Here is a 21,363-nt window from a genome sequence, read left to right on the forward strand (position 1 = left end):
TGTTGGGGAATTACACCCCCGAAACGATGCCGACCACGATGATAATAGTACCCAAAAACTTGCGGAATAAAATAACCAACAAGAACACAAAGATTTACGTGGTTCACCCAATATAGGCTACGTCCACGGAGCACTGCAACTTTTATAACCGGAAGAAATATTACAACAAGTGTATACACCAATACACTCAATATTTCTCACACTCCCAACCCGAGTATACCGAGAAAATAATTTCTCTAACTCACACAAGAGAATTCCCGCACTCAAGAAAAAAATACACTCTTTTTTTCTATGCACTCTCTTTTTATCAAAGCTAAAAAGCTTTTGATTTTGGGATACAATAACTGAAGGAATCGAGCTCTATTTATAACTAATTCCCTTGTTCAGTTTTAATAAAAATTCGATGTGGGATGAGTTTTTATTATTATTTAATTTAATGTGGGCCCCACCCCATAATAACTCACCTAACAATTCTCCCACTTGAAGACTTGATTTCAATCATGTCTTCACACCATCATTGCAGCAGCTCATATATCTCCATTTATACCTGCAGTCCAACTGAAGTTGAACACAACTTCAGTTTGTCCATGGTTACCGTCTTCGTGAGCATATCGGCTGGATTTTTACTTCCAGGAATCTTCTCCAACATCAAGACTCCATCTTCCGGCACTGATCTGATGAAATGGTACCTAACCTGTATATGCTTTGTCCTAACATGATAAACAAGATTTTTTGCTAAATGAATAGCACTCTGACTGTCACAGTATAATGTGCTATCTTCAAGCTTCTGACCCTATTCCTCCAGAAAGGATTTCAACCATATCATCTCCTTGCTAGCTTCTGTAACTGCAACATACTCAGCCTCAGTAGTCGAAAGCGCAACAATCTTTTGCAGCTTAGACACCCAGCTTACAACTGTACCACCTAATGTGCACACATATCCAGTAGTACTTTTCCTGCCATCCAGGTCACCACCCATATCGGCATTGACAAAACCCTGTAAGCCAAATTTTGATCTCCTGAAGCATAAAGAACAACTAGCAGTACCTTTCAAATACCTGAGAACCCACTTAACTGCTTCCCAGTGTTGCTTTCCTGGATTACTCATAAACCTGCTCACAACTCCCACTGCATGTGCTATGTCTGGTCTTTTGCACACCATTGCATACATGAGGCTTCCGACAGCAGAAACATAAGGAACCTTATTCATATAAGCCTACTCCTGCGCCGTCGATGGTGATTGTGCTTTGGTTAGTTTGAAATGACTAGCCAAAGGAGTACTCACAGATTTTGCTTCATCCATATTAAATCTGCTAACCACCTTTTTCACGTACTCTTCTTGAGATAACTTCAATAATCCATTCACCTGGTCTCTAAAGATCCTCATTCCAAGGATTTGCTTTGCAGCACCCAAATCCTTCACGGCAAATTCCTTTGATAAATCTTTCTTGAGTTTATCAATTTCTTCTAGACAAGCTCCAGCTATCAGCATATCATCTACATATAGCAGTAGTATGATATAAGAACCGTCAAACTTCTTTACATAACAGCAGTGATCAGCTTGACACCTTAGGAAACCAATTTCACTCATGAATCCATCAAACTTCTTGTACCACTGTCTTGGAGCTTGTTTGAGACCGTACAAGCTCTTCTGAAGTTTGCATACCATTCTCTCTTTTCCCCGTACTTCAAAGCCATGTGGCTGCTTCATATAAATTTCTTCATCTAGGTCACCGTGAAGAAACGTAGTCTTTACATCCAACTGCTCCAACTGTAAGTTTTCCTTCGCCACTAGTCCAAGTACAGTCCTGATAGTGGTTAATTTAACCACCGGAGAGAAAATCTCGGTGTAATTAATTTCTTCCCGTTGTTGGAAGCCTTTTACAACAAGTCTTGCCTTGTACCGCCTGCTACCATCATGCTCTTCTTTTAACCGGTATACCCACTTGTTATGTAACACCTTTTTGCCTTGCGGAAGTTCTGTCACCTCCCACGTCTGATTGGATGACAGTGAATCCATCTCATCTTCCATGGCCAACTCCCACTTGGTTGAATCATCATTTTGCATTGCCTCTTCATAAGTCTCCGGTTCACCTTTGTCTGTCAGCAAAATATAGTGAAGTGCAGGGGAGGATCTATCAGGTGGTCTAATGGTTCTCAAAGATCTCCTGAGTTCAATCACCGGAGTTTGTGGGTCATCATCTTGTGCAGTTTCTTCTTCATCTTCCTGGTTACTGGTTTTCGATTCATTCACAGGAATGTTTGTCAATGGCACTTCATCAGTCTTCTCGACTTCAGGACATTCATCTCCAGCTCCAATGACTGACTTGTCCTTGTACAGAAGTTTCTCATTAAAGATTACATCCCTGCTCCGAACGATCTTCCGATTTTGGTCATCCCAGAAACGATAACCAAACTCATTATCTCCATAACCAATAAAGAAGCACTTCTTTGATTTCGGATCAAGTTTTGTTCTGTTTGCTGAATCAATATGAACATAGGATAGACATCCAAACACTTTCAAGAAAGAAAGGTTTACTTCTTTGCCGCTCCAAACCTCTTCGGGTATTTTGTAATCCAATGGTACCGAAGGTCCTCTGTTGATCAGATATGCTGCAGTGTTAACAGCATCAGCCCAGAATGATTTTGGCAATCCAGAATGCAATCTCATGCTCCTTGCGCGTTCATTCAAGGTCATGTTCATCCTTTCAGCTAAATCATTCTGTTGAGGTGTACCAGGAATGGTTTTCTCCATTTTGATCTCGTTCTGTGCACAATATTTCTTGAACTCATCATCTTCATATTCTCCACCATTGTCAGACCGTAAGTACTTCACTTTCAAGTTGGTCTCATTTTCGACCATGGCTTTCCACCTTTTAAAAGTCTCGTGAACATCAGATTTATTTTTCAGAAAATAAACCCAAACTTTTCTACTCGAATCGTCAATGAATGTGACATAGTATCTCGAGCCTCCAAGGGATGTCACAGGAGATGGTCCCCATACATCAGTATGAACCAGCTCCAACTTTGCTGCTTTCGGTTCTCTACCGGCTTTTGAAAAGCTCACCTTCTTCTGCTTTCCAGAGATACAGCTTTCACATAGTTGGTGTTCAACAGTCTTTAATTCTGGTAGCTTTCCTTGTGACACCAACATCTTCATTCCCTTCTCACTCATGTGTCCAAGTCTATAATGCCATAGACTTGAATTGGCTCCAGCATCCACAGCTGCTAATGTGTCTCTGCAACTGGAAGTCATATACAATGTTCCAGTTTTCTTTCCTCGAGCAACAATCATGGCTCATTTGTTCACTTTCCAGGAACCATCACCGAAGGTCACATTATGGCCTTCATCATCGAGTTGTCCCACCGAGATCAGATTGCATGTCAATTTTGGTACATGTCTGACTTTGTTGATTTTCCAGACAGATCCATTTGACATCTTCATCCGTACATCACACATACCAACAATTTCCAAGGGTTTTCCGTCAGCCAGGAAAACTTTTCCGTAATCGCCAGCGATGTAATTATCAAATACATCGCGATCACCAGTGGTATGAAACGAAGCTCCCGAGTCCATAACCCAAGAATCAACATGGCTTTCCATGGATAATAGCAGAGCATCATGTACTTCATCAGTGACAGCATTGGCATTATTCTTCATTGATCTGCAGTTCTTTTTCAGGTGACCAGTCTCACCACAGCTCCAGCACTTCATATTCTTTTCAAAGATGTTTTTTTCTTTTCCATTTCTTGACTTGGATCTACCGCGCCATCGGTTGGAACTCCTTTCACCACTCCTGCCTCTTCCTCTGTTATCAAGATTTAGAGCAGATCTCGATGATGTTGCTTCACCCGAGCCTTTCCTGCGATCTTCTTCAGCAAGGATTTGATCTCTAACATCATTGAGTTGTAGTTTCCCTTTTCAAACAGAGTTGCTAACTGCTGCCCGCATCGGTTCCCAATTGTCTGGTAAAGACGCTAAAAGAATAAGTGCCCTAATCTCATCATCAAATTTGATGTCCACCGATGTCAGCTGGGAGACAGTCGTGTTGAATTCATTTATGTGTTTTGCCACCGAAGCACCTTCTCCCATCTTCAAGTTGAATAACTTCTTCATGAGATGTACTTTCTTGTTTGCTGATGGCTTCTCGTACATGTCTGACAGAATGGTCATCATCTCCTCCGTGGTTTTGGCCTCCGCCACGTTATGCGCCACGTTCTTTGTTAGGGTCAATCGTATGACACCTAAAACCTGTCGGTCAAGGAGCTCCCAATCATCATCCTCCATCTTTTCCGGTTTCTTTCCTGATAGAGGTTGATGCAGCTTCTTACTGTACAAATAATCTCTTATCTGTAACCGCCAGAACGAAAAATCTGTTCCGTCGAACTTGTTGATTCCCGGTCCCGATCCATCATCTCCGGCCATCACTTCTCTAGCCTTAGCAAAAAATCTAAAAAATCTTTTCTGATGTGGAAGATCAGACAAAGCTGCAACCACAGAGCATACTCAGAATTCTTAAGAATTTTCACAACAAGGCTCTGATACCAGTTGTTTGGGGAATTACACCCCCGAAGCGATGCCGATCACGATGATAATATAGTACCCAAAACTTGCGGAATAAAATAACCAACAAGAACACAAAGATTCACGTGGCTCACCCAATATAGGCTACGTTCACGAAGATCTGCAACTTTTATAACTGGAAGAAATATTACAACAAATGTATACACCAGTACACTCAATATTTCTCACACTCCCAACCCGAGTATACCGAGAAAATAATTTCTCTAACTCACACAAAGAGAATTCCCGATCTAAAGAAAAAAATACTCTTTTTTTCTATGCACTCTCTTTTTATCAAAGCTAAAAAGCTTTTGATTTTGGGATACAATAACTGAAAGAATTGAGCTCTATTTATAACTAATTCCCTTGTTCAGTTTTAATAAAAATTCGATGTGGGATGAGTTTTTATTATTATTTAATTTAATGTGGGCCCCACCCCATAATAACTCACCTAACATTTAGAACCTAAAACTTTCCATCGCAGAATTTTTGCCAACATTGTAGAGCATCATATCAGATGAATAGAGTATTTAGATAAATAAGTAGCCAAGCCCAAAACCTCATTAAAATTTTCGCATCCGGCCTGCTTCAGTCCAAATTTCAGCTAGAAACAGGAGGCATCAGGATACAATCTAATTTCAGCTTAAAAGAATTGTAGTATAATTTTTATCTATATGTGTGTATATGTGCGTGCATGTGTGTGTGTGTGTGTGTGTGTGTGTGTGTGTGTGCGCATACCAACAAAGCATACAGTAGTCAGTTCAAGCACGATCATTGACGGCAAACAAACAAAAACTTAAAGCTTTAGTTCCCTTGAATGTTAAACTAATACAAGATTTCGACAAACTGCAACAAAAATGACACGTTCAATTCTTTATCTAGCACTTCTATTATTTAGTGAAAAAAAATCGAAATTAGTGGGCACTTTTTGAAAAGACAAAATTGTGCGTTTAACATGACCAAAATCGTGAGCACAACGGTGCAAATTTACACCTAAAATACTGCTGAAAATCTCACCTTTCCATTGGTTTCATAGTAATCATCTAATGCCCATTGATATTTTGACTGGTTCAAGCCAAACCAATGCGCCACTTGCTCGTCTATACTCGCATGGGCTGAACAAGAATTATGCAAAGACAAATTAGAAAACCAATCTTTTCGCACAACTGCCAACTCTTTACCAATACAGAGCACCGCGAAAAAATTCTATTTGCAAGCTCCTGACTTCGCCCCCACAGTGTTAATAATAAAATTTTTCAGAATCAAAAAAGAAAAAGAACCATTGAGCTCAATATGGTACCGTTTTGAACTTTCGCAACGATATCCCAGATGAAAGCAAAAGAAGAGGGCTTTTCTTTGTAGAACTGCGCTGGCGGAGCCATAACTGGAGGAGGCATTGGGGCCTGAACCGGCTTCTGAATCGGGTCCTCCACCGGGTCGACTTTTCTAGGAGAAATCGGTTTTGGAGTGGCATTGGGTGTAGCTGTAGGAGTCACAAACACCGTGTATGGCCCGATCTTGCCGATTCTCGGCGGCGGAGTCGACGATTCGCTCTTGATTGGCATTTTTATTTTTTTTAAAAAATAAATCGCCAGAAAATAAGGGTAAAAAAAAACTTAAATGGATTCGCACTTCGAAGGAAAACAAGAAGTAAAAATCTGAGAAAAAAGTGGTGTCAATCGTAGACTTGAAGCAGATGGTTTGCTTTGGAAGTCTACCTCTGCTGGACTTTAAGTGAAAGCGAAGAACTGGGGTTGTTTTCGGAAATTCACATCTAAGGAGCATTCGATGAGCTTAGATCTTTGTCTGCAATAAAAAATGAATATTTTTATCCTTTGAAATTTCATAAATTGTTTGAACTTTTAATTAAAATTTCAAGTTTGTTTGTTAAAAAATATGATCCGTTGTTTTTAGTTTTCAGACATAACCTTTTAAATGTTATCATTTATTTTTTTGTCTAAATAAATTTAAATGTATCTCGTTATCTAGGCAGAATTTAATATTTCTTAAATGATTTTACTTTTTTTAATCCGATCAGATCGGAGAAGTTCTGGATCGGATTAAATTGATTTTTGGATTATTCGGTGATGAACTCAAACCAATCTTTTATGATATCAGATTGGAACGGTTTCAAATTTAATTGATTGAAAGAGCAACAAAATCCAAAACTGAAATCGAATGAAGTTGAATTAAAATTGGATTGAGACCAAATTTGAAAAAAAAAATATTTTTTAGAATCATTATATAACCGAAGAAATTGTTACAAGTCCCCTATCAATTCTTAATTTAATTTTTAATTATCTATATATTCAGTGTACATGTTATTTAATATAGCTAAATGAAACTGGTTCTAAACTAATTTCGATATGGAATTCAAATAGATTGGATTAAAATGGTTTTAAATTTGTAACAACCCAATCCAATACACAATTGATGTTAGAATTGGCAGAACCAATTATGTAAGTTCTAAATCGTGGATGTTATATGGAATGTAAACATATAATTTATCCTGAATTTCACAATCTTTATTTTGTTAATTTACATTGCAAAAACTTGTGTGAGACGGTCTCACGGGTCGTATTTTGTGAGACAGATATCTTATCTGGGTCATCCATAAAAAAATATTACTTTTTATGCTAAGACTGCGTTTGGTTGGATGATAAAATAAATTAATGATCGGTATGTAAATGATAAAGAAAATGATTGTCGTAGAAATGTAATATATGGTATAAAATAATATTATGTTTGGTAAGATTTTTAAGTATAGGATAATTTTGAATTTTTTGATGAAAAGACAAAATTGTCCTTTCTTCTTCTTTTTTTTTCTTTTTCCACTCCGACAGCGACGGTCTGACGGCGTCGGTGGTCTTGCGGCCGATCCGGCAGCGGAGTTGGTGGCGAAGGGCCGGCAACGTCGGTGCGGCCGGCTGTCGGCTGCCGACCGTCCGGCCGGAAGTGATCGGCCAGCGACGGCTGCGATATGCCGGCGTCGGCTGGTTCTCGGTGGCTGCCGGCCTACCGGCGACGATCGGCTGGCAGTCGGCGGTGGTGGGGCCAGCAACGGCGGTCGGCCGACAGTCGATGGTGGTGGTCGGCCAACGGTGTCGACGGCTGTCGGTGGTCGGTGGACGGTCATGGCGGGAAGTGATGGTAAGTTTGGATATAGGAGAAGGATAAAATTGGAAAAATAGGAAGTATTAAGATATGGATAAATAATCCTAGGGGGTGAGGAGTGATTATTCTATCTCAGTTAATATAACTTAATCATTGATAGGAGAGATTAACTTGATTAAATAAAAAATGTACCAAACATGAGATTAGGTGGGTTAAAAAACTATAAACCTACCTAATCTAATTAACCAATCACTGCCTAAATGTATTATTTTTTTTTTGTGAATATCGGTAAGATTGACATGTCTATATAAAAATTCGTGAGACCATGACCTACTCAATTTACATACATGTGAGGATGTCCTGAAATCAAATCCCCCAAATATTTCACACGCCATCTTACAAGATTTGAACGAGAAGATAATAAAATAAAATAAGCTGAAAATCAACCTAACTAATTTCCCAAAGTCAAAACAATATCTAAGTACCTTATCTACCTTCCGTTGATATTTGCCCAACGAGAGAAGATTTTTTGTCCGCGCTTTCTTCTCACACCCAAGGCGGTGCCAAATCGTATACCATTGCAACAAGCTTTTGGTGAACCCAAATCATAGAGCCATACAACAAACTCGAACTGAACCCATTAATTTTTCTTTACTTTTACTTCAATTTTTTGTTCAATTTAATCCTCATTATCGTGGAATAAGTGTATTGTTGGGTATTGAATTGTGCGGTAAGCTGCGATGGAGTGGGATAGCGACTCGGAATCTGATCTGAGCAGCGTGGAGGAGGAGGAGTTTGGAGAAGGATTAGGGTTTCTGTTGCGGAAGAGCGGTGGCGGGGAACTGCCGTTCCCTGTCGACGCGCTTTTGCAACCTGCGAATTGTGGATTTGTTGTCACGGATGCTTTGGAGCCAGATAATCCTATAATTTATGTTAATTCTGCGTTCGAGATGGTTACTGGGTATCGGGCGGAGGAAGTTCTTGGTCGTAACTGGTATGCGCTCTCTTCGTTTTCCCATCTTTGCTTGTTTGATAATACAAGGAATTTGTGGTCAGTAGTTTTTAGACTGCATCTTTGATTATATAATAGATTGATGTTTTGGATTTGCGGATTCCAATGAAGGTGGATTGAAGTTTTTCCAAGACGGGATGAATAAAAAAAATTGGTTTTTTTCAAAGAAGTACAAGGTTGGTGCCTTAGATAAGTAAATATATTATTTGTGTAAAGCATTGGAAAATTGGTTTCTGTGAAGCTGAAAAAAGATATGGTTGAATTACGTGTTGGAAGGGAAGGATTACAGAGTTTCATAGAATTTGTTCCTAGTATTTTAAAGTTCCCGTTGATGAAAATTTTAATTCTCGGTGATACTAATTACCACCGTCCTGCATTGGCTCTGCATAGGGGAAAGCCACACAAGCTTCCTAGTCTTTACCTCCTGACAACTTGTTTGAGCTCTCTATTTGGGCTTAATCTAAGCCCCAACATTTACCAAACAGAAGCACATTCAGGTAAGTGTTGATGACATGGCCACCTTTTTTTTTTCGCATGACCACTTTTTAGGTTGGACTAAGGTGTATGGCGTATTATTACTAGATGAACGAAGGCCATCGGTACTAGGTCCTGTGGGTGTTGGGCTCTCAAGGGTTGAACTAGCCAACCGAAGAACAGGATGAGAGTAGCCTAACAGCACTTATAGTGGCTCATATTCTCTAGTTTTTTGTTGGAAATATGTCGAAACTGGTACATTTAGTGCATTTTTTTGAATTACCTCCAATCAAGTTCAATGTACTAATAACCTCTTCAAATTTCCATAATGTTAATGTTTATTCATTTCTTGAGTCGAATGTTGTCTTGAGATGTTTTTTTTTTGGTTTCAATCTATTGTTATGTCCGCCACCAATTTTTGATCATCTAATTTATGTGCCATCAATATAGCTGTGTGTTAGATTTTTTGTAATCTACGCTGGTCTCGTGGTATGATTGCTCGCATATTTATGGCTATATGATTTTCTGCAGTCGTTTTTTGCAATGTCGAGGCCCATATGCTAAGAGAAGGCATCCTCTTGTGGATCCCACTGTAGTTGCTGAGATACGAAGATGCCTTGAAGTAGGGATTGAATTTCGAGGAGAGTTGTTAAATTTTAGAAAAGATGGATTGCCAATGATGAATAAATTGCATATGACCCCTATATATGGCGAAGACGAAACTTTAACTCATATAATTGCCATACAGGTCTTTTTAGAAGCAAATCTTGATTTGGGTCCACTTCCAGGATCATCAGCCAAGGAATCTGCTGGAGCATCTGAACGGTTAAGATTTAAATTTTCTCCTCATGGCGCAGTTTCAGATGGGATCAGAAATATTAACCGTGGTGTTTGTGGGATTATGGAGTTAAGTGATGAAGTTCTTGCTCTAAAGATTCTTTCACGGCTGACACCAAGGGACATTGCATCTGTGGGCTCTGTATGTCGGCGATTTTATGAGCTGACAAAGAGTGAAGATCTATGGCGATTGGTGTGTCAAAATGCATGGGGCAGTGAAACAACTCAAGTATTAGAAACTGTTTCTGGTGCTAAACAACTAGAGTGGGGCAGATTGGCAAGGGAACTTACCACTCTTGAAGCGCTAGCTTGGAGAAAGCTGACTGTTGGAGGCATTGTCGAACCCTCACGTTGCAACTTCAGTGCATGCGCGGTCGGGAGTCGTGTGGTTCTTTTTGGTGGAGAGGGTGTGAACATGCAACCCATGAATGATACTTTCGTGCTGGACCTGAACTCTTGCAAACCAGAGTGGCAACATTTCAAAGTTAGCTCTCCGCCTCCTGGGCGATGGGGTCACACCCTTTCTTGTGTTAATGGTTCTCATCTTGTCCTGTTTGGTGGTTGTGGGAGAGAAGGTTTACTTAATGATGTTTTTATTTTAGATTTGGATGCTAAACATCCCACATGGCGTGAAATATCCAGCTTGGCTCCTCCGCTTCCTAGATCTTGGCATAGTTCCTGCACCCTTGATGGGACCAAACTGATAGTTTCTGGTGGCTGTGCAGATTCTGGGGTGCTTCTCAGCGACACCTTCTTACTCGATCTTTCATTGGAAAGACCTGTATGGCGAGAGATACCCGTCACTTGGGCTCCACCTTCAAGATTGGGCCACACATTGTCTGTTTATGGTGGCAGGAAAATATTGATGTTTGGTGGTCTTGCCAAGAGTGGCCCTCTTCGTTTCCGGTCAAGTGATGTGTTCACCATGGATTTGAGCGAGGAAGAACCGTGTTGGAGAAGTGTGACTGGGAGTGGCATGCCTGGTTCTGGGAATCCTGGAGGAATCGCTCCTCCTCCTCGACTAGATCACGTGGCTCTGAATCTTCCTGGTGGTAGGATTGTTGTTTTTGGTGGCTCGGTGGCTGGCCTTCACTCTGCATCCCAGCTCTATATACTTGATCCAATGGAAGAGAAGCCAACATGGAGGATTCTAAATGTACCGGGGAGACCCCCAAGATTTGCGTGGGGACATAGCACGTGTGTTGTTGGGGGGACGAGAGTTATAGTCCTTGGAGGTCAAACTGGGGAAGAGTGGATGCTAGGTGAGCTTCACGAACTCTCTCTTGCAAGCTCTGTCGTCTGATGAGGAGGAAGTGAACTAAAATGAGGAAGTTTCTGCACTGTTGACACATTCTTTTTGGGCTGCATTCTGGAAATTCTTGACCTGCCATAGCCAACTTCAATTTCTCTTTGTTTCATGTAAGGTTCGTGGGAACTCTTGAGCTAATGGCCTGATCAGAGGTTCAATTTAGTTTTTTAATGACATTGTTACAAGAGACGCTTTCTGTGATTTAGTCTCTCAAGGTTGCTAGTATTTGGGAGAATGTAGAGGAATTATATAAGTAGGATTAGTTTTACATCATGTTTGTATTGTGTTCGAGGCTGTATGTCAGAACTTGGAAGAGACGCACAACAAAGGCTGAGAAAGAAAATAAATAAATAAATCTAAGTACAGTCGTACAGGTTATATGCATGTATGTTGTACTAGTTTTTTTATTCTTGGCCAGTGGTTAATGCAATTTTTTTTTAAGATGACACATTTCATTAGCGCAAGCATATCAGTGATTACAAAAGCACCAATATCTAATGGGCGAAAATCTACAAATTCCAGATTATGCTATCTATTGAGTCCTTGGGAGGCGAGATAGAGTGCTACTTTGTTGCATTTCGAGAGCAATAATGAGAATCCCTGGACGCTGCAAACAAAAAGGGTCTGATGAAATTTATCAGTGATGCTTCCAAAGCTAGTGGTGAGACTGGATAGATTGCTTTCACTGCATTTATTGCATCAGATTCCAATATCCAGGAGGACCATTGAAACCCAAGGGCAGTTGATACACCAGCTCGCATACATTTCAGCAAGATGTGGTGAGAACTTGCCTGGGAGTCTGCAAGCCATAGCAGAAAGAACCACTCCTAAGTTATCTCGTCCCACAAAACCCACTCCAAAATATGGGAGATCTTCGTTACGGCTGCATCGACATTTATTTTTAGCACACCTGATGGAAGGGCAGACCAGATAGATAGTTGGGGATGAAGCATAGAAGAAGACACATCCTTTTGGCCCAAGAAGAAATCGCGCACTCCAGAGGCTGTTTGCATGAGCAACCACGTGTTGTGCTGAAATTTGGCGTCCCTCAAAAACATATCGGTTGCGGGCCAACCATATACCCATAGCAGCATATCACCATTGGCATCACACACCAACCAACACCAAATATAAAAAAAATAGTCTAACCTTTGAAAGAGCATAGAATCGGCCAAAAGAGCCAAGTCCTTCCAAATCTCTTGCACCCTTTTGCACTGCCAGAGAGCATGGAAATTAGTTTCAAGTGAGAGCTCTTGGGACTGTGAACATCAGTCTTTATCCCCCTCAAAATACAAATGGTCCACCCACAAGCAGCAAAAGGCTAACACGGCTAAGGCAGTGTACGTTTACCAGAGTTCTATTTGACCCACAATGGTGATTAATCTTAAGCCGACCACAGAATATGCAGGCAGAGCTCTGAACAAAAGTTGACGCACATCTAACCTTTCCAACACGGAATTATGGTCACATCCGCCTTAATAATTGTATACGTAGACCATCATAATTTTCTACTGATAAGTTTCTCAAAATCACTAAATTTCGGAATTATACCAACAATCCACCATATTCATTACATCACAAAAATGGGGAACAATATAAGGTCTCCATCTGGCAATATTCACAAGTGAAATCTGCAACAAACGAAAGGGATATTTTGTTTCCAAAATTTATTTCTTGTCTTGTTATTCGGAAACCGTAGCAAGACGCATGCAATCCAAATAACGATAAATGGTTGCGAGTCATACCACACGTATGTATAATATACAGATTATTTGCTCAACTAGTTAATAATGGACTTTTAATAGTGTAGATAAGCACATTTGCGTAGACATCTATTGTTGGATCAATTTTATTTATATGAGCTTATATGAGTGGGTCTCATGTGAGACCGTCTCACGGATCTTAATCTGTGAGACTAGTCAACCCTACCCATATTCATAATAAAAAGTAATACTTTTTCATGGGTGACCCAAATAAGAGATCCGTCTCACAAATATGACCCGTGAGACCGTCTCACACAAGTTTTTGTCAGCTTATATATGAATAATTATGTTTTGTAGGTTGTCTATTCAATTAATCTCAAAATAAAGTGAACACTAAGCTTTCGGGTTATTGGACTTTAATGTATCTAATAGGTTACTGGTCTTTAATGTGTAAGACATAAGCGTAATTTCTGTTTTTATGATAGACTAAAACAGAAATATCAGAAAATAATGATAGACATCATCTATATATGGGTCATAATACTCAAATCACGTGGCATCATGTTCCATATTTTCTTTCTCGTTAAGAAAATAATCTATAAGATAAAATTAAAGGATTCTATTAAGGAAATAGCGCGTATATCTGGAAGGTCAAGACACATTCTAAATAATTCGGAATTATGACTTCAAGTACGTTTCCGCTTAAGTTTTCAATCAAGTTCTTAATTATTTAACATAATGAATTCTGCGACTTATGGGTTTTCCCCAACATCCATGCCTTCACATTTCCAAGACTCACACTTCTTGAAATTTGGTGATGTGATACACTAGACAATATATATACACACATACACAACACTATTGATCAGATAGATATTTTAATAAATTGTGGTTAGTTTAATACTCCACAAGACTTCCATAAGTAATCTTAAATTATATGTTTCTCTAAGGCCATTTCCAACCCATATCCCCTATTTTTCATCTTCTATCCTCTAAAATAGATATTCATGTTCTCTATTTTCAAAAACTTTTTCCAACCCATATCCTCTATCCTCTAAAATACTCTATTGTCATTATATTGTTCATTAATTCTATTTCGTGACTATTATAAATTGTAAATTATAATTAATTCATGCAAAAAAATAAAACAATTAAAATAAAATTTTCAGAATTAAATAATTCAAAATATAAAATGGACAAAAAAATTATTTAAAATTAAAAACATTTAAAGAATTCGAAATTAAAAAAGTGGCCAAAAAATTAGTTAACATTAAAAATAATTTTAAAAAATCAAAATTATTAAAAAAATTGGCCAAAAAATTTGATAAAACTACAAGGGTTATATTGCAATTTTCATAATGACAATTCTGTAATTATTTATATCTTTCACCTCATTCTCTATTTGAATAGTTGTCCTCCATTTTTAGAGGATTACTATTCCTTCCTCTAAAATGGAGTAGACAAATAAAGATGGGTTGGAGGAGAATCCTTTCTCTATAATGAAGGAATACTCCATTCTGGAGTTGGGTTGGAGATGCCCTTACCATCAGCCTAAATTTCTAGTTTATATGTATAGTGTTAATAAATAGTTCGCCTATGTAAGGCTTGAGATTATTGATATTGTAATTAGAGAATAATCAATTGACTTATTGATGTACTTACAGAAGAAGTAGGAAAGACATTGGAAAACATGGGATGATATGTGAGAGCATGAGCATGAAGTGTGTGTATCGGGCAGAGAATTGCGCGCACATGCGCGGAAGAGAGGCGCGCATATGCGCGGAAGCTTATGTGCGGGACAGAATATCTCGCGCATATGCGCGACTCCAGACGTGCATATGCGCGGGGGGGTGATTTCTAGAAGATCGAGTCCAGAGAATATGGCGCATATGCGCCAAGTGAAGGCACGCATATGCGCGAGGTGTCCAGTAGTCAAGATGTAATTTCCAGAGAATGTCGCGCATGTGCGCCAAAGTGGTGCGCGTATATGCGCGAGCAACTGATACAGCCAAGTGCCGAGACAGAATGTCTCGCGCATATGCGCCGAGGGAGGTCGCGCATATGCGCGAGACGTGCAGCACCAAGAGATGATCCACTTTCCTTGCCATGCAATTTACAAACACAAGTCTTCATTTCCTTTCCAACTCCATCAAGAATCGAGGGAAAGTTTCAGAGAAATCTTCAAAGTTTCATCCGAACTTCGGAAGTGGGTTGGGCAAGATCTAACCATCCGAATTGCAATCCGAATACATTTCCGTGCTGCTCTCGTTCACGGCTACAAAAAAGATGTAAGTTTTATTCATTTCCAGCAAGGTTTGAAAATATGATATTGAAGGAATCAGATATGATTAATATATGGTGTTCTTGATATGTTAGACATTGTATAATCGAAATCGGATTGAAGAACAGATACCGGATGAAATTGTTATGATTTTTCAGAGTTGAGTTGATTGAGATTATATAGATTTGATATCAGATTATGTTTGTCGATCAATTATGAGTTGAGATGGGCATTTATTGATATTTGTATTACTGGGTATATTGAGCTTGTGAAATTATGCAGTTGAAACAGAATTAGCTTGAGTTCTAATTATATCTAGTATTGAGTTGAGTGATATATTGATATTGTACTCCTTGATATTGTCATTGCCAGATTGAGTATTGACAGGCTTCGAATTCGAGACTTCGACTTCACCAGATCGACAAGAGAAAGGTATAAATCAATGTTAGACCGGGATTGATAACTCGAGTCAGATATGACCCGAGTTTCCCTAAAATCACATACTTATTTGCTGTTGTTTTCAGATATTTGAATTCATTGCATTTATATGCTTGTTCAATTGATTTATAGAAAGCATAAATTAGATGATTGAGTTTGAGACAGAAAGTCTTTGGCAGAGGTGCCAAGTCACTGGACATTGGTTTATATTGATGTGCTTAGGAGTAGATCGGCTTCTATTGCAGATATTCGATATAGAATACCAAAGTCTGGGAATAAGAACGTACCACCATCTAGCTGTGGAGAGTAGGTGAGTTGTTGCGTTCTTATTCAGCCGGGATCCCTAGATTAGATGAATCAAGTCAGGGGTTGATTTACAGACTTGTATTGATTTATGTTTCGTAGATTACGATTCAGGTTTTTATATAAATTTATGCTTTCGTATATCCTTATATAAATTGCATGTTACATTGTTTATACTGGGATATGTTTCTCACCGGAGTTATCCGGCTGTTGTTGTGTTTGTATGTGTGCACGACAACAGGTGGGACAGGTTCAGGGTCGAGAAGGGGATGAGAGATCAAGATTAGTGTGGAAATTCGGACCCAGAAGTAGATTTGGTTTTGACACTTGATATGTAGTAGTCGAACCTCAGTTTTATATGACTGTATGTTGTACAAGACTTGTACTTTTTACTTTTGACATGTATAGAGGATTGATTCTTATATGTTCCGCAACTATTTACAAAAAAAAATTAGACCCAGTTTAATTATTTGATCCATTTATTCCTAAAGAATGAGTAAGAAGATGATTAACGTCCGGGTCCCCACAGCCTAGCTAGTGAGGCAGCTTTCTTCTTCATCATATAGTATAATTCAGACACACGAAATATTTGTGTATCGATCGAGTACAGTTTGTTAGAATATTTTCAGAAATTTATTTTCATATTTTTCAGAATCTTCAGAAACCTCATGACTATTCGCGAGTGGACGCTTTGGTTCATGAACGGATGCATGCGTCAGTTCAGAAAAGAAGTGTTGTTTGACTAAGAGTCATGATCGTTCAGAATTGTCACCACATTATCTATAAATAGAAGTGCATCATCAAATTCAAAGGTGTCTTGAATTAACTTGTTTTCTCCATTGTATCCTGAAAGAGATCGAGAAACATCTCTTAAAAGATAGTGTTTACAAAACGTGCCTTGGAGTCAATCAAAATCCTTTATATTATTTTTTCTGAAATTCTTCAACACAGTTTGTGACAAAAAAAAAGCAATAAATTATGTAATAAATTAGTGAATTATGAGCCAAGCGAATAGACAAACTTCCAAGTTGTATTGGTATTACCTGAACCAAAGGACAATTGGATAGATGCATATAGAACTGGCCAGCACCTATTTACAAGTCTAACTCACAATTTAAAAATACTAAAAAAAAATTATAACAAATTTTTCATCGTCAAAGCTTTGACCCAACATTTTTTTTTATTTATGTAGCTTAATTAATTACCATAATTGAACTAATTTTCAGATTCAGAGAATATGTGTTCACAAATTATACATTAAATATTATAATTAATTTTAACCGAATGATCGATCGAACGATCAACTTGGTAAAACCCCTAGTGATCTAGGCGGCTTTCGATTTGATTTTTAAATTACAAGATAGGAGTAAAAAGATTATAATGTTAATCAAATTATAATGTCAACTAAAAGCATAAAAAAAATTGAATTTTTTTTAATTTTTAGATGGAAGTACAGTAGTACATAGGAATATTTTGTGTTAATATAATGAAAAACAAACTCGCAACAATTTTTTTTTTTTCAAAAAAGAAGAAAATTTTTAGGTTTCGGGTAGGAGCATTCGGGCATTCAATGAAACTGATTCGTTCAAAACCAATTTATATACCTAGACATCTTAGGGCTTTTTTTAAAAAAATAATATAAATTAAAAAACTATTTATTAAAATATTACAAAACTGAGACTTTTATGAAAATAGTGCAATCCGGGACTTTTTCTTCCGGATTCTAAATTTTTTTTTTAAAAAAAAAAGTGGAGTAAAATGAATCTGTGACACACTGTCACGAAGTCACGGATTCTGTGAATTCGTTGATTCATTTGTGCGAATTTCCTCTGATTCATTTGCGCAAACATTTGCGCAAAATTCTTAAAGGTTGTCACATATTCTTGTTTCCGGTTGTGTTTTTCGACTACGTTGCGTTGATTTATGGAGCATCAGTAATTTTGAAGTATTTAACAGGTATTAATTTTATTTTTATTATTATTGAAAAAATTTTGTTTTATAATTTTGTTTTTTGATAAGAATGCTTAACATTATTAGGTGATAATATTATTTGTTGATTGTGTCATCAATTTCATTCGAGCGACTCTTAAAAGGTAACGTTACTATTTTTGTTGATAATATTGAATTATTTTTGTGTTTAGTGTTATTATTATGAGAACAATAAAAAAAATTATTTAGAGAGTTGTTAGTTGTACGAGATAAATTAACTTTTTTTTAGAAATAATTAATTATGAATCATTATTTTGTTTGCAATATGAGATAGACATAGTATAGTTTAAAACAATTTATATATATATTTGTTTAAAACAATTTATACTTTTTTTATATTTAAAAAAAATCTTACAAATTGAAGAGAGGCATATTTTTTCAATTAGTATTAAGTACAATAATATTAACTCATTTTCACATTAAAATAAATAATTATATTCAAAATTCTAACTTTGATAAATATTTTCAAAAATCACAAATTTATATTAATTATTATTTTCTTATTAATATTCCTATTATTATTTTTATATCGTAATTAATATTAAAAATATAATATTTAACATAATTATACTTATTTGTATAATGCAAGTGAACAAAATTATAATTGTGGAGACCCAGACGCTAATCATGTTCTTAATCGTCATTGGGACTAATTAATCAATTATAATAAATAGGGTCTAAATTTTTTTTTTAAAGTGCGGAACGTAAGGAAATTCATCTAATATACATATCAGTATAATAGTACAAGTCTTGTACAACAAACATCAAACTCAAACTAATGTGTAACAACTACATGTCATGTGTTCCAAACCCTATTTACATCAAAGTCCGAAGTCTCCACTCTAATCACGATCTCTCTCATCTTCTTCCTGACCCCGATCCTGTCCCACCTGTTGCCATGCACACATACAAACACGACAACAGCCGGATAATTCCGGTGAGAAATATATCCCAGTATAAATCAACAAAACATGCAATCATATAATCGATATAAAAGCATGAAACAAATATCAATCACATGTATTAAATCTGAAAACATAAATCGATATAAAACTGTAAATAACTCGTGACTCTACAGCTCAGACTAGACTCATTCCTAGTCTAGGGATCCCGNAACAATAAGTATGTGGTTTAGGGAAACTCAAGTTATATCTAACTCGAGTCATTCTCCCGGGTTCGACATTGACTTATACCTTTCTTTCGTAGTCTCGGTCTGAAGCAATATAAGTGCTGAACTCAAGACTGTCTCTGTAAATCTGAAATGACATATTGAGAATAGCAATATCAACATTCCATTCACAATTCAATACCTAATCTGATCAATCTGAAGTTAATTCAAATCAACGGCATAACGGCACAATCCCGATATCCCCGTCAATACAATAGCAACATATATCAATTACAAACCATAACCCATATCCGTTACAATCTGTAATCAATCAATAATCCAAATCTGATCAATTTCAATCGATAAAGTCAGAAAATCATAACAATTCCAAAATCAACTTGTTCTTCGATCTGACTTCGATTCTACGATGTCTAGTATTCCCAGAACACATAATAATGGTCAAATAATAATTTCTCCAATATAATAATTTCAAATGATAACAGAACTCAATAAAACTTACATCCAGTTGTAGCTGTCGTCGAGAGCAGTACGGTACTGTGTCCGGATTTAACTTCTGATAAATGGATCACTCAAAATCACAATTTAAAACTTGAAAGAAAACTTGACAAATCTCCTGAAGTTTTCTCGGTTTCTTCTCTGGACCATTGAAATGGAGATTGTCATATATATATATATCAAATTACATGGTGGTGACAAGTGTCCCACTAAAATACTTAATTGCACTTTAGCCCCTGAAATCTTCACTATTTGCAATTCGGTCCTCACAACTCTTTTTACTTCAATTTCACTCCTAAAGAATTATAAAACCACGGAATATGACTCAACATTCCAAAATTCATCAATTAAATAATCTCGGATTAAAATGATAAAATCTCGGACGTTACAATTGTCCCCCTCTGAGACATGATTTCGTCCTCGAAATCTCAGGCAATCATATCAGATCACAAGCAAATCAATCAACGCAATAAACAGACAGAAATAATAGAAGCTGAAATAAGTACTCACATCAGAGAAATAACTCTGGGAAATCCTGTCTCATATCTGATTCAGTCTCCCAAGTAGCTTCTTCAATGCCATGACGAGTCCACTGGACTTTCACAAGTGGGATGGTTTTCGTTCTGAGTTTCTTTTCTTTACGATCAATAATCTGAATCGGCTTTTCCACATAACTCATACTTTCATCAAGTTCTGCCTCTTCTGGCTGAATAATATGAGAATCATCGGGGAGGTATTTCCGCAGCATAGATACATGAAAGACATCATGTATTCCAGATAAAGACATAGGTAAAGCAAGACGATAGGCACGATCTCCTATTTTCTCGAGAATGTCATATGGCCCAATATAACGTGGAGACAACTTTCCTTTCTTGTCAAATCTGACAACTCTCTTGAAAGGTGAAATCTTCAAGAATACTTGTTCTCCTGTCTCAAATACCAACGGTCTACGTCGAACATTGGCATACTTGGCCTGTCTATCTTGAGCTGTTTTCATTCTCTTCTGAATCAGCTTTACCTTTTCAGTCATTTCTCTGATCATGTCAGGTCCAATCTCAGGAACTTCCGAGATGTCGTCCCAATACAGAGGGGATCTGCACTTCTTACCGTACAACGCTTCAAATGGAGCCATCTCAATACTCATCTGATAGCTGTTATTGTACGAAAACTCACAAAGTGGCAATGTCTCTTGCCATCCAGTGCTAAAATCAAGCACTACAGCTCGCAGCATATCCTCCAATGTCTGGATCGTCCGCTCGGACTGTCCGTCAGTCTGTGGATGATATGCGGTACTCAGATGCAACTTCGTACCTAGAGCCTGCTGTAAACTCTGCTAGAAGTGCGAAGTAAACTGAGGATCACGGTCTGATACAATCGACTTCGGCACTCCGTGCGATCTGACCACCTCTCTAACATAGATCTCAGCCATCTGGTCATATATGTATGTCATCTGATACGGAACAAAACATTCTGATTTGGTCAATCTGTCAATCACGACCCAAATCGCATCACAAACTCTGGCGGATCTCAGTAACTGCGTCACAAAATCCATGGAAATGTGATCCCATTTTCATTTAGGAATTGATAAACTGTGCAATAAACCTCCTGGTTTCTTTCTTTCAGCTTTCACATGTTGGCAATTCAGACACTTTGACACAAACTCTGTGACATCAGATTTCATCTGTTTCCACCAAAACTGTATCTTCAAATCATTG

General features: G+C 37.7%; 2 protein-coding genes across 4 annotated transcripts in view; one reads left to right on the forward strand and one right to left on the reverse strand.

The window, feature by feature from the left end:
- Nucleotides 1-6,301, reverse strand: part of LOC140976352 (uncharacterized) — a 9,152-nt gene extending 2,851 nt beyond the window's left edge. For 2 of the 3 annotated variants that reach the window (XM_073440455.1, XM_073440454.1), the window contains exons 1-2: nucleotides 5,865-6,301; nucleotides 5,582-5,679 (exon numbers count right to left, since the gene is read on the reverse strand). In XM_073440455.1, coding sequence (XP_073296556.1) covers nucleotides 5,582-5,679; nucleotides 5,865-6,129 — 363 coding nt within the window. In that variant the 5' untranslated portion in view covers nucleotides 6,130-6,301. The remainder of the gene's footprint in view (nucleotides 1-5,581; nucleotides 5,680-5,864) is intronic. The other variant, XM_073440453.1, reaches the window with a different exon arrangement.
- A 1,855-nt stretch (nucleotides 6,302-8,156) lies between these two features.
- On the forward strand, nucleotides 8,157-11,681 carry LOC140976350 (adagio protein 1-like). Its single transcript, XM_073440451.1, has 2 exons — nucleotides 8,157-8,672; nucleotides 9,696-11,681. Exons 1-2 carry the CDS (start codon nucleotides 8,419-8,421, stop codon nucleotides 11,302-11,304), a joined length of 1,863 nt encoding a protein of 620 aa, XP_073296552.1. The 5' UTR covers nucleotides 8,157-8,418; the 3' UTR covers nucleotides 11,305-11,681.
- The last annotated feature ends 9,682 nt before the right edge of the window (nucleotides 11,682-21,363 follow it).

This window comes from Primulina huaijiensis, chromosome 5, assembly GCF_012295235.1.
Source record: "Primulina huaijiensis isolate GDHJ02 chromosome 5, ASM1229523v2, whole genome shotgun sequence".
Lineage (NCBI taxonomy): Eukaryota > Viridiplantae > Streptophyta > Magnoliopsida > Lamiales > Gesneriaceae > Primulina > Primulina huaijiensis.

Coding starts and splice junctions, on each gene's coding strand:
- LOC140976350 (XM_073440451.1), top strand. CDS start 8,419: ATGGAGTGGGATAGCGACTCGGAATCTGATCTGAGCAGCGTGGAGGAG. Junction 8,673..9,695: donor GAAGTTCTTGGTCGTAACTG/GTATGCGCTCTC, acceptor GATTTTCTGCAG/TCGTTTTTTGCAATGTCGAG.